Below are 13,966 nucleotides of genomic sequence, written 5' to 3' on the forward strand. Positions count from 1 at the left end.
AAGACTTTTGACTGGAGACCTTACCAGTAGGAATAAGCCGTTGACTTTTAAGGTGTCACTGGGAAAATTCTGGACATAATGGACCTCTAATGAAGATGCTCCAGCAGATGCATTTCCTCTGCTCACCAATACGGAGTGCCAAAAGTGCCTTCCCTGCCGGCACCTCAGTCAGTCTGAAGTTTTGGATGAGAAGCCTATAAAACAGCTTTCTGAAAATTCTTCCTCCTGTTGATGAAAGAATGAGATGAAAACAGATGAGAGTAGAAGGCTCCTTATTCTGCACTTTAAAGCCTTACATTCAGGAATATGTACCAGGGGTATTAGGATTCTGTGAGCGTGTGAAATAGTCTCCCAAGGGAAACAGGCGTGTCATACAACTTGGAAGACTGTACAGCTTGAAAATAGTAGAGAACATGATATAGAATAGTATGCTAGGAGATAAGATACTTTTTATTCCCATCTGTGCTTCAGGGGTTGAATTGGCAGCAAATTCAAAAACCTTTACTAGGCAACAGAAAAGATCAAGAAATATAGAATGTGCATGGCAGGGCCTGGGATGTAGCTTTGGCAGGAGGTAGAGTATGTCCTAACTGGATAATAGAAGAAGGTCTGGGGATTAATGCAGAGCAAGTACTTTCCAAATGTTTTTCTAAGCTCTCGTGCTATATTGGCTTTCATTGTATGTGTATGGGCAATGTTTTTTGACCTCTAGTTAAAATGAGTTATCAGAGAGAAACCTCTACACTGTATTATTTTTTCTGGCATTCATTGCACAACATATGGATATGTCCCTCTGCGGAGGTTGTGTTGTCTGTCTCAGCTGCTATTCCACATTGATAAAAATACTGGTTCTCTCCTCACTTGTATATATTAACAGCTTGTGTGTAAGTGAACATATATGTCACAGGTTCTGGAGACATGATCTTTGAGAGGAAAAATTCTCTGTGTGTTCTCGTGTCTCTGGTGTGGTTCCCTTGCGCAACTGACAAAGGGGAAATTAGCAGATGGTATAAAACTTTGGTAGTTATTAACAGGCAGCACTATCAATTCTATATATTTTTTTCTTGCTGCAGTCTTACTCACATCTTCAGTTTTGCAACCTTTCTTTTGATCTAGAGGACTTTTTTGATAATGCATCTTTTCCTTAGTTTTTTATTTATTGATGGGAATATGGCAATTATGATACTAACAAAACCAAACAGCACCAACCAGCCAAACAGAACCAACCAACCAACCAAAACCCAAAGCGAATACAGAGAAGAGAGGAAAAAAAATAACATTACTTCCTTATGCTCCTGTAAATTAATGCCCCTTGTCTGCTTAAAAGTTTTAGTGCAAGCTTGCTTCTATTAATGTTGATAATAGGCTCTTTGGCTAGTGTTCTAAAAAACTGACAGCACTGAGAAGGTAATTACGTTGCTGCCTTGTCTATGCTTGTCTCTTTTTTGCTTCTTTTTTCTTATATATGGGGATATATAGATATGTATGTGTATGTGAAAGGCTGAAAGCACATATTCCTCCCATTTTTCAGATAAGACAGCAGAAAAGGGTTTTCAAGGCTACTGAATATTGTAATATTTTCCAAAGAGTAGCTGTGCAGTTATGTATCTATCATTTTTCTGAAACTGTGACCCATCCTAAAAGGTCACTGTTGAAAAGTCAACAAATATAATGGAAGTTATTGGAAAGTCATTTCTGGAAAGTCAGCTTCATCTTTCCCAGAAGCGGATTAAATCTGTTGGCTATACTTCAACCAAGTATGTTTGTATGAGAAAGTATTGTTATACAAGAGTTGTGACCATAATATTGTAGATATGGGGAATGGGATTTGGACTGGTAAAGGTGTGATATCATCTCCTTACATTGCCTCAGTGTAGCATACCCTTTCTTCCTCCTGTTCACTTAATACTCTCCACACTCATAATCTTTTTGCTAAAATATGAGTATTCTATTCTTATTATGAAAAGAAACATTTAAAATAGCAGAGTAGATTTCATAGTGTTTATAGGAGCTTTTCACACAGTAGATTTTTATATTACTAAACAATCATGGAAGTGGAATCCCAAACATAACTGAAATGTGATTATGAGTAATTTGGAGGTGATAGGGGAGGGATTTCATGCTGAATACTCATCTAATACTGTTGAATTTGGACAGTGACATCTCAGCTAATAAAATAAACTGCACGCAGTGAAATAACTGCAGATGGAATAACAATATTTAGTAAGCACTCTCATGTAGAAATGTGAAAAAATATCTTATTAGGTTAGCAGCCAAATATTAACTAGAAGTCAAAGAAGCTAAAGATTAAGGTTGAAATTTCTAAGAAGCTAGGCAGCAAATTTGTTTGGAACTGGGCCTCAAAATCCCAAATATTTTGATGCTCTCTGTAGAAAGTTTTAAGTTTTCTACCTGCACTTCGGTGACTTTATGCTGACATTAGTGTTCTAACAGCCGTAATAGCTATCTTTCACAAGGGACTTTGAACATATACGTCAGAGCCATGCAAACGTCCTTAGAATGGAGTCTTCCTTATTCATTATGAGCTGTGTCAAGGTTACAAGACAAACAGACAGATGAGATAGTGGTAGGATAATTGCATTTTGCTACAAGGCAATACTGCAGCCATTACTTTGTTGAAATGCAGTCTCAGGAGTGACCGAGTCCAACAGATCTGTGCAATCCTGTCATGTACCTGCTGTATCTCCTTTCTCATACCACTTAGTTGGTGTCTGATTAAAAAATCACTCGTAATGCAGCCTAAAAAGTTTTGCTTGTTAAAGGGATGAGTGAATGTGTGCTGTATGTGGATTTTGGTCTTGACTTCTGTACATTGACAAGTTTGCCACTAACTCAGCAGTGCAGGATCAGAGGCCCTGAGCTGTTAGAGTCATGCTGTACTATGTCGTGTCTCTTGCTGGATTTAACAGAGCACCTTTGCTATGAGTACTCTTAGCCTTGCACTTTGCAGATACACCTCTTAGAATAGAAAGAAACAGCCTCATAAATCACTGTTAGTAAAAACCAGAACAGTTTGCTCTGCATAGGCAGACTTGTGCTGGGTCTTGCACATAATAGCATACACAAGCTGTCTCTGCCATAATGGAGCCTGTCAAGTTGCTCTCTATCATTCTTAGTATTATCGTTCCCCAAGCAGTATGGCAAAATACATTACAGCCTTAAATGACACTTTCCATCCCTAAAGTTTAGACTGTGTCTTCTTCAGAATGTCACATTCTTTAGTATTTCATTTTCAAAAGCACTAAAGAAAATTAAGGATAGAGATCCCATCTTCAAAACTGATGTAGCGCTATGATGTTAGGCCATTTAGGCTCCTAAAATGCAGCCAGACAGGTGGATTTCCTAAATCAGTGTTACCCTTTGGTGGTGTTGCAAATACAAATGTTTTAGGGAGTCAGGCTCTAAACACCATGAGACTGATTTGAAAAATCTTATTACAAAATATGTTTGTGTGCGTATATGTGCACACACGCACACACACACAGAGGGATTTTTGAGACTACTATGTAGGTAGGGAGGCTGAGACCCTACGTGAGGTGCTGTGTATAATGGGATGCTCAGGAAAATTATAGGAGTTCACCATAGAATGTCAGTTTTGAAAATACCATACAGTTCTCCTGGCATCCTCAGATGGGTAGTGGAAAGAAGCCACTGACACCGCTTTATAGGGTGCACGATGAACTACCTCTACTATGCAGGCCAACTCTGTGAGGAAGGTAAGAGGGCTGAACAGGCAGATTTGGAGAGGGATTAGTGGTTGTGTTTGAAGCCTTTGTAGTTTTCCTGAGATGCATCTAATTGTGTAATTAATCCTTCCCTGCCTCTCTAATAAAGGACATTAATGAGAACTGAATATGGTATATGGCAAAGCCAGTACTGATGCAGCGAGGGTCCAGCCTATCTTTATATGTCTTTCGATTGCATGATTTTTTCTTTCATAGGATGTAAGGAAGTCAACAGGAAGTCTCTGTGCTCAACAATCTGTGCTATCCCTTGCTGAGGGTGCATGAAAAGTCCCCACTGAAGTGTAACTCTGCCTCAAGAAGAGATACCAAAGTAAGGAAAGAATCCTTGGGCTCTCTTCTTACCCCTGAAAAGACCTGTTTAGGACAAAGCCAAATCTAGTTTCTCTTCTCTTGTGCCTGTGTCTCTAGTTTCTCTTCTCTTTTTGCCTGGAAAAAGAACACAATTATGATGGTTTTTTGATGTGTCTGTTGCTTAAAGAAATAGTAAGTAGCAGGTAAAGTGCTCTTTCCCTTGAGGATCAATTGCTTTGCAGAATTATGTGTACTAACATTGGCAAAGGTCTCAAATAATAATAAATACTGTGATCAAAATGTTAGTGTGAGCCCAAATACAAGAAAGAGCGAAAATGAGGCTGACAGCTGCATGCGGTAAAAAGAACTTGCTTCTGCACAGGGTGTATTACTAGTTCCATTGACACACCTGCTGCTTGGTAGGCTTTGTTTTCTTGACAAAATAATCCTGCCAGTGACTCCTCAAAAGGCTTGTGATCATTTCCATTTTCAGTTCTAGTTCTTAGCTGAACCTCAGAGTGAACAGCAACACTGTCTGACATTCTCTCTTGATTTGAAATCATCCCTGTTGATAGCCTATTGTGCTCCCAGCCTTATTTATGGCTAGGATTGCACACAATGCTTTGTGTGCAAGTTCAGAAAATGAACTCTTCCAGTTAAATATCAACCCCTATTAACAGAGTGATGTCTCTTATAATTTAAATGAGAGTGAAGTTGCTAAGCAAAGGAAGCTAGTGTTGCCTGAAATATAGACAAGGCACAACTGTATGTATAGCAGCAAAAGTGTATTGTTAAAGCCCTGGAGAGAGAGAAAAATTAATGTTTCTAAATACTAGGAAAAAAAAAAGCATTTTGCAAAATCATGTCACTTTTGGGATGCAAAATTGTCCTTGAGCTACCTGCAGAGAAAGAGAGAGACAAAGACCCCCTTCATGCATCAGTGAAGGACCAGACCTACCACAGCATTTCTTCATGCAATCAGGTACTGGCTCACTCTTTTCATTTACATGAAACACAATAGAGGTGATAGACTGCAGTTCTAGGCCTATCTCAGTCTGAAGTGTACTTGAATCCATAGCTTCCACTTCCCAGAAATGGACCTTAAGCTATGAGGTGAAAATGAAGAAAAAACCTTGCTCATGAAGCAGCACTGTTATATAGCTAGAAGAGCAGGGCTCTGGGATAAGAAGGGCTTATGTCATTCAACAGGCAGCCCTGGATTGTTCAGGCATTTTATATTTGGCAGATAATGACATAGAAATAATCCACAGAACCAGGGCCAGGATTGATTTTTCCCAATGTCAAGAAGTGCAATTGAAGGGCTTTAGTGGCAAGCACGTCTCCCTCATATTTTGCTAGTCTGCTAGAGCCACCGTAGCTGAGCAAGGTATGTCAAATTCCTCATGGTGAATCTCCTGCAGGATTATTCACTAGGTCCGGTGAGCTGCACTTCTGACTGCATGCTTCGTGCAGTTACATGGTATAACCAGTATCTTAATTTGATCCTGATTCTCATTAGTGCAGCTGGATGGGGAGGCAAGTCGTGGTTTAATGCTCATGATCCAGATTGAGTTGGCAGGTATGAAGAAATATCTTACTTGCAGGCTGAGCAAATGAGTCTGGAAGTCTCTAAAGCACAAAGCATGAATTCCAAGAAATGTTTTTTCAGCCACTTTTCAAATTAAAACTGTATGTTGGTGTTTACATTGAAATTTTTCCCCTGGGGTTTTAGTTGTAATAGTATTTGCTGGCTCTTTTTTTCCCCATCTGTAGGTTGAGATTAATGTGCTATTATGTCACATTTTTTAAATGAATTGATTTAGCGTTTTAGCATAAAACACTGAAGTTTATCTTCCCTCATTAGTCACACTCATCTGCCATTACCCTTCTAAACATGGTCCTACACAATGTATACCAGGAAAGCCAGCTGCGCTGATTGTGCAGTTTGCTAGAACAGAGCATGAGTGCTACAAAAGGTACGCTCTGTGAGTAACAGTCCAAGCTGCCAGTGACAAATGCACATTGCACAGCCTCTTTCCTTAGCCTCTGCTTTGCTAGATGTGATTTATGTACCCCTTGACATTGAGCCTGTTGTTGGAAAAACACTGCTCATGTATTGGAGAAACACTAGAGGTAAGTTTGAGTTCAAATCATAAGGTGTTAGTTTAGACCTTTATGCCCTTTTGTGGGCAACCCGAAATACGGGTTGCAGAGTATGACATGAAAGACTGTCTCGTACATCACTTCAGGTAGGTGGAAGCTGGAAAGAGTGGTCAGAATCTGATAGTAATGTAATATGAATGTAATTCACATCTTGTAAATTGAGACAGTGTCATGATTTATCCTCCAGGAGACTTGTGGAATAATGCCATTATATGCTACATTTTCTGCCAAACTATTGGTAGATTCATAATTTTAACTATAGTTAGAAAACCTCAGATTTCATCTTCCCAAACCTGTCTCATTTCTGGAGAATTAGAGTAGTTACCAAGAATTTTCTGAGTAGTCTCTGATATTTAATACAGCCAACAGTGTTAATAATAATTTTACTCCTTTGATACTTTATTATTGAATTAATATAGTTTTTTTTTTTATTTAGGATTTAAGTGTATCCTGGAAGCTATTTGTTATTGATCATGTCATGGTATTTTAGAAACAATCCTCAGAGCAAGTTGCTGTATAACTTTAAAGGAACAGGGCTTATATTCAGTCCCTTGTGGCTGAAATAGCTTTTAATACCAAGCTAGCATGCTGTCTACACTGCTATATATGTGCAATACAAATACTGAAAAAAATCACAAAAGTTTTCGAAAGTCATATGTAATCAATAGACACAATAAAATGGCAAAAAAGACACACAAAAAAAAGTGGCAAAAAAGACACACAAAAAAAAACAATGGCAAAAAAGTCACAACCCCTCCCCCCCAAATATTCACTTTTTAGTAATAGGATCCTCGTCCTATTAGCACATTGTCAACACCGGATGATATATGAAATGGTATAAACTAATACAATAATGTTTCCCGTCTTAAGTGTTTTTAGCAAAATAAAATTATCCATGTCCAATAGAAAGATAATATAATTACAGTAAAGAGTTTATTTATCACTGGAAGTCCTACATGAGTTTAAGTATGGGGCCAGAATTAAATAAAGTGCACAGGATTGCGTGCAAAATGAATGTGTGGACTAGGGTTATTTATTTAGTACCCCAAATTCAATAACCATGCTATAAAAATAGAGCAAAGCTCTATAGCTTCTTTGCCCAGATCTATTAAAATTTAAAGTCTTCATCCTAGAGACACTTTGTAGGTACACTATGGAATGCCAGAAGACCAGATCCTAAATTTAAGTCACCACACATCTCTCTAGTTTTTGTAAATTAAGGAATATGATCAAGGGATTAATCCATGAGAATCCATGATGGGGGAGTCTAAAATGCATAAACTTCAGACTTTTAGACTCCATATGTCTGTATATGGAACATCTTCACTTTCTTGATGATACATTTTTTTGTTTGTAGTGCAGTGTACCTGGGTTAATGTTCAAGAGCCTTATTGAAGAAATGCTTAAGTGAACCCAAGACAATTTTTGCTTGTGGTGACAAAGGTTAAGGCTAAAATAAGAGGAGAAATGAATATAGACACAACATCAAACACAGGCCTTTGAACTTGTGAAAGGTGAGGGACTGTGAAATGACAGGTTAGAAATCTGATTTTGATGGTAGCAGTGTGCTTATTTAGAGGATGATCAGGGCATTCAAAGACAGCTGCAGCTACGATACGTTGGTCAGGTCTAAGAATGGCTGCGGGAAGAGTTCAGCTTATTTTAGCAGAAGGAATAAATTGTAGTGAGAATAAGTAGGTATTGCTACCTGTTGAGGCCTCAGTACAGATCAATGCCAAATCTTCTAGCTATAGTATGTGCTTTAGGCATAGTCTGCCCCAAGAAGCTTACAATGTGAATAAGACTGGCGTATTATCAACCCTCCATTATAGATGGAGAAGTGAGAACAAGTCCTAGAAAACAGGTGAGAAAATAGTGGAGGAATTACTAAATTAAATGGAGTGGCCACAAATGTAGTTGGAGAAAAAGTGTCAAAAAGACTATGGGGGGAGCTACAAGCAAGCTAAGTTCAGAGGTCAGATCTAGAGAAGATGCTTTTTGGTTTTCTCCGAGAAAAAACTACCAGTGATTTAGTGGGAAGGGTAGTTGAAAGAATATGGTGCAAAGCAGTGAAACTCATTGCAGTGGGGTGGATATGACAAACAGAGGAAAGGAAAGAAGAGAGGAATAGTTGAACAAGACTATGTTTGAAAAGTGCCAGAGGAATCTAGGAGAGGGAAGCTGAAAGGTGAATGAAAAAATCAGCAAGGGAGAAGTGAATATATGCAATCTACAACTTGACAGGATCAGAGGGATGCAATTTGTAGCAATTTTGTGCCTTCCCAATTCTGAGTTGTTCTGGGGGCTGGAGAGGTGCTGATGGGTATGAGATAACTCAGGGAACCTGTGTAAGGACTAGAGTATACTATAAGCTTTTTCTGGTATTGTAATGTTATGTTGGTAAGGCAAAAATTGTTTAATTTTTTTCTGTCTCCGCAAGAATCAAAGCTATGCAGAGGCACTTCTACTAGCAAAGTGATGGTGATGGTCTTTTTTGCCATCCCTGATTCCAGTCAGGGACTTGCTGATAGAAGCAACATGTGTAATAGAGGGCTGCTGGTGGAGCTGTGGGAATAACTTGTTTCTATTATAGATTAGGCTTGTATTCTAGTCAGCTCCCCAGGCTGCCCTGTTGCTAGCAGTGCTGCCTGGAATTTTTCAAGTCCCGAGGGCACGCTCAGTATGCGTCTCTTGAGCCCTCTGGCAGAATGGGATTGTTTTCATAGTTGTGCCTGAGGTGGAGAAATTCTCCTGTAACTAGAAGTGGGGCTTTTATGGACTATTTCATGGCACCCATACAGGGATAGAATGAAAATGAGACTTTTCCTTTTTGTTGTTAAAATGGCTAACTCCAGCCACTTCTGAAATGATATGCATTCCCTCTGACTATGTGTCTCTTGGCTTCCTAGGAGACATAAATGAATTGTTCAAAAAATTTTCAGCCAGTCATGCACTAAGTAGCTACTGAAGCTAGGTATCCTGATTCCTTGTGCCTTCTAAACTTCATCCAACATCCTTGCAGCAGAGCAAAGAGAAGCAGCTACCAAAGTACTCTCCTTTTTGAGGTTCTGTTCACTGTCAAGTTTATGAGCCATTAACAGTACTGAAAGCCCGTAAAAGACCTTTCTGTTCCAGCTGAATTGGTTCACAGAAGTTGTGTACAGGCTTTTCTGTAATGAATGTATAAAATTTTTGTAGTGATATACACCAGTATTTCATCTGTGCTTCCTGGGTAGTTCCAATCCAGGGATCCACTTGAAGCTTGGAGCAAAACTTCTGTGTATTCATTAGGACCAGGATTTGGCCCCGTGCAGGCTTACTTTCTCCGCTCTCTCCCCACCCCCAAAAGCTGCAATTAACTGATCAAATGACGCAAGTTGTGTGTGGTGCTTGGAGGTTTACAGTGCACATGGAGCTTTGCAATGCATACATACATTTTATGTATTGTGTTACATTGTATGTAACACGTACACATTGTACATATGTAATGCATACAAATGCAGCTGCTTTCAAAAGAACCTCCTGTTCTACCAATGTCAGAATCAAATAATTAATTTTGGTGAGATGAACCACACTGGCTGCAGTAGAAGGCTGTAGAAGGTCAGTTAATACTAAAAAATTGGCTCAATAAAAAAAGCTTGGAAATGAGCCAGCAATTTGGATTCACATAGAATCAATTTTATTGCCAGGTAAGAAATTCATATTAATATAGTGAATACATATGTTTACAAATAAACATTCTTAAAAAACAAACAAACATTTTATTGTAGGAAGTGTTATTGGTATCATAAACTCTGTAGATAACAAGTATTAACACAGGTTTACTTACAGAACATACAGTTACTAAAATATTTCCACATAAAATATGCTCAAGTTACACGAAACCTGTGTGAATTAGAGTGCAGCTGTAATGTGTATCTAAAGCATATGGATTAACAGCAACATTCCATAAAGGGTCAAATTAAGTCAGCCAGTTGTGAAGGCAATAAAGATTAAAGGAATAAAAGTAGATAATGGAGAATCTGGGTTGTGTGCAAAGTATTTGTCCCGTGGGCTTTGTCCAGTTCTCATAGTCTTAAATATGATCATACAATTTAGTTTATGGAGAGATGCCGGTGCTCTCAGGATGCAAATCAATCTTGAGATAGCTAGAAAAATGGTCTCTCCTTTTAACCACATTTCAACTTCTTAGCCCTCACATCCTTCAGACTAAGAAGAAACACTGCCAGAGTCAGTTGAGTGCAGTAAGAAATGCCACTTCCAGTTCTTCTTACAGCATAACAGTTCTCACTCCTCCCTGTATACTCTTCCAAAACTAATCTCAAGAACTGACAGCTGGTGAGAATGCAACTGTAGTAAGATAGCTAATTAGGAGTTAGCCAAATTACTTGCTTTGGGGGAAGGGCAGGAATTTAAGTGAAAGACTGTGTTGTCTGGCATCAGGCTGTTGCAGCACCGCCTTCCCATCCCAACTCTGTTTGTCTCCTCAAGGATGTGCAGAAGCCCTACAGTTCCAGGACTGCCAGGCTGCTAAAGGTGCCCAATTCTAGAATGGTTTTACTCATACAAACAAGATATTCAGCTCATCAGAGCCTCAGTCAAGACCACAAGTCCAATTGTTTGTTTATTTTAAACCCAGATCTCTTCAATGTCTGAGGCTAGTCTAGTAGCCTCTTCCACCAAATAGCCCACCAAGGGGAAACGCCACTATAGAAAGCCAAACAAGAGAGACAATATACCATATAACATTTAGTTGAGCTACAAAGAAGAACTACTGTGGCTAAAAGCAAATACAAAATGAGAGACTAAGAGGGAAAAAGTTTAAATTGGGAAAATGGAGGGGCTAACTAAATAGTCTTGACTGTGCAACCACTGCATGGAGAAGTAGTCCAGTTTCCCTTCTGGACAAACAGAGGAGGTTGAGTAGGGCAGAACCCTTATCATCCTCAGCAAAACATGAGGAAATAGCTTAAAGGAACAGAGTGGTCACTTTGAGAAACAAGACTGTCATTTAACAATAGTAATACAGTAAAGGCACCACCCACGCTTATTTTCAGTCTGAAGCAGTTGAAGATAGGCAAAACATTTAGGTGAAGAAAAAGTCCTGACAGTCTGCAAAGTGAGAGTTGTTACCATCTGCCTGAAAACAGGAGGACTGAGAGGGAATATTCTGATGCCCTTATTCCCCCAGCAGCTTTCTGTGTCATATGATATGTCTCTTATTTTGGAGGTTCCCAAAAATTTCAAATCAAAGTAAACTGAAATGAAATTTTCTGCTGTTTGTTATCATCCCTCAGAATGCTCTATCAGCCAGAAAGGTCCCATATGCTCTCAATCATAACAGTCTTCATAAATGTCATGTGAAAGAGTCTTTTTGTCCCCTACTGTATATATATTTTTTGCGCTTCCTATAGGATGGTATGAAAGTACAATAACAGACGTTAGGGTTGTACCAAGCTGTTCACTCCTGGCTTTTCACAGGTCTAGTGATTATTATTAGGTTTTATACAAAATTCCGCACTGGAACAATATATTACAGTATATTGTTCTCTCTCTTTCTTCCTCTGTCTCAAGGCAGGAACATAGTGTAAATGTTTAAGCAGACATAAAGTTTCTCTAGATTGTGCTACTTCTCATCATGGATTTTAGTTTCAAGTAAAAAAATTTAGTCACAAGGGTTTGTGTTCCATTGTGAAATACAAATGGAGTTTATAATTCCACCTTCAGTGTGTATTGCTGAATGGTATTAACCCACTCTTCGGCCTACAGTTGGCTGGATACCAAGAATGTCCAGGTGGAAGTTCCTTTTTTCTTCCTCCCTTTCTTCCTTTTCTTTTTTTTTCTTTTTATATTTTTAAATTTATTTTTTGCCTCTTTCAGTTGCGTTTGTGTTGTGTGTGTATTTGTGTGTGGTTTTGAAGGATTTCATTTAAAAAAAAGGAAAAAAACCTCAAACAGTTACTTCTGTCTTGCTGTTAGTTATGAAGTATGGCTGTGGGCCCAAATAATGCTGACTCCGAGTTGTCAGTGGGTCGGTTAACGTTGGATCTCCTGCAACATGCTTCCCCTTGTTTGTATACGCTTGCCGTCTAAGAGACTGGTAGTTGGGATCCCAGGTCTTGTAATGGGAATTGTAAGCTAATGGGTGTGTGTGGATCTTCGTGACTTTGGATTTCTGCCCGTTCTGTTTGGCTATGCCGCTGTCAGATGTGTACGTTCTGTCTTCCTCTATGCGCACTGGATGGAGTGGCAGGCTCCCCTTGGCAGCCAGTTCTGCAAGATGTCGGCGTTTGGAGTAGAAGTCATCGTTGACTTTGTCAGCTATTTGGATTTAAAAGGGGGAAGGGACAATAAGGAAAAAGTTAGTTGGACACGAAAAATATTAAAAACCATGCAGTTTACAATAGGTTGTGTACAGTTACACCTGTGGACCAGACAGAATTATAGAATTATTACATCAGTAGAAGAAATCCACCCCCATGCCCTTTATTTTCTTTCTACTGCTTATATCTTTTTGGATGACATTATGCTAGGTACTGCATGTGTGCAGACGACACCTGTTGCCCTTTAACAAAAGACTGTCCTTGCCCCAAAGCATTAGGTCATGTTAATATTTATTATTATGAGGCAATGTCCTAAGAATCTTACTTCATGTACACTGCTTTTGAATTACAAGCAACTTTAGAAGGGCCTCTGTGATTGACTTTGGATACCCAAGGAATAAAGGCACCGCTACCCTATTCAGCTGATCATGTTGCTGTACCTCTCAAACAGCGTAGGAAGTTTAGAATGTGTTTAGAAGTATACATACATTCTCTGAAATATAAAAGCATCCTGGGATGCCCTGTTGTATCAGAGCACATCCCTTTAAGTGCAAGGGTGAAGTGCATGTTTAATCAACCAGTTTTGAGGTCCAACAGCATAAGAGATTGGGCACTTTCTGCTGAAAAAGAGGCCATAATGAAGAATGGGACCAGCTCTTCTAAATAGTTGAAAGTTCACTGGTTCTTTATGGGGCTGAAAATACTTTGGGTTGTTGAAGGTTAGGTATTTGCACTGTGATTTTATGGACAATGAAAATTTTAAATTCCAGGTCATGACATCATTTTCTAGGTCTAGTGCCTCTAAGAAATAACAGCAACGCCCTGACAACAAATACTGCATTGCAGTTCTCAAATTAGGATTTTGTCCTCTGCTGTTTCCTGGGCAAGTGTCTTCCACTGAATGGTTTTGTTCAAGTTTGGTTGTTGTTATTGCTCTCATGTATTTGGCCTTGCTTAAAAGTATGAACCATCCTCAGGAAGCTATAGGCATTCTGCAGCAGAGCAGCACCTTGTTTAAATTTTGAGACTGCGCAGCAGGGGCTTAAGGGGAGATAATTTAATCTTTAAGAAGCTTGTCTTCGACATGAAGAGGGTTTATTTCCCCCCTTCCAAAATCTAGAAATTTGGTTTAAGATGGTGTCAAATATGTAGATTAATCAACATGATCATGTGTTAATCAGCAGCGGTTTGCTTTGAATATATGATTGTATCAGCCTGGATTTGACTTTCGGTGTGCCCCAGCTAGGTCCATCCATTTTCATTGAAGCTGCATCACACAAGGCTTCTCTGCTGAAGCCTTGTGCATCTAGCTGTCTGTACAGCTCAGCACCTCTTTCCTTCATGGTGAGATTTCTAGTTCCTACACTATCTTTGTTTATTTTCCCTCTTCTTTTTTTCTCTCTCAGCATTGCTGGGAGGATT

The 13,966-nt window shown here is 39.1% G+C and overlaps 1 protein-coding gene across 1 annotated transcript in view; it reads right to left on the bottom strand.

Moving 5' to 3' along the window:
* Positions 1-12,171: 12,171 nt before the first annotated feature.
* The window catches only part of SHISA9 (shisa family member 9), a 195,325-nt gene continuing 193,530 nt past the window's right edge, over positions 12,172-13,966 (bottom strand). Inside the window, exon 4 of the mRNA XM_013940248.2 lies at positions 12,172-12,542. Within this exon, the coding sequence (XP_013795702.2) occupies positions 12,172-12,542 (371 nt within the window). The remainder of the gene's footprint in view (positions 12,543-13,966) is intronic.

This window comes from Apteryx mantelli, chromosome 16 (assembly GCF_036417845.1).
Source record: "Apteryx mantelli isolate bAptMan1 chromosome 16, bAptMan1.hap1, whole genome shotgun sequence".
NCBI classification, from domain to species: Eukaryota; Metazoa; Chordata; class Aves; order Apterygiformes; family Apterygidae; genus Apteryx; species Apteryx mantelli.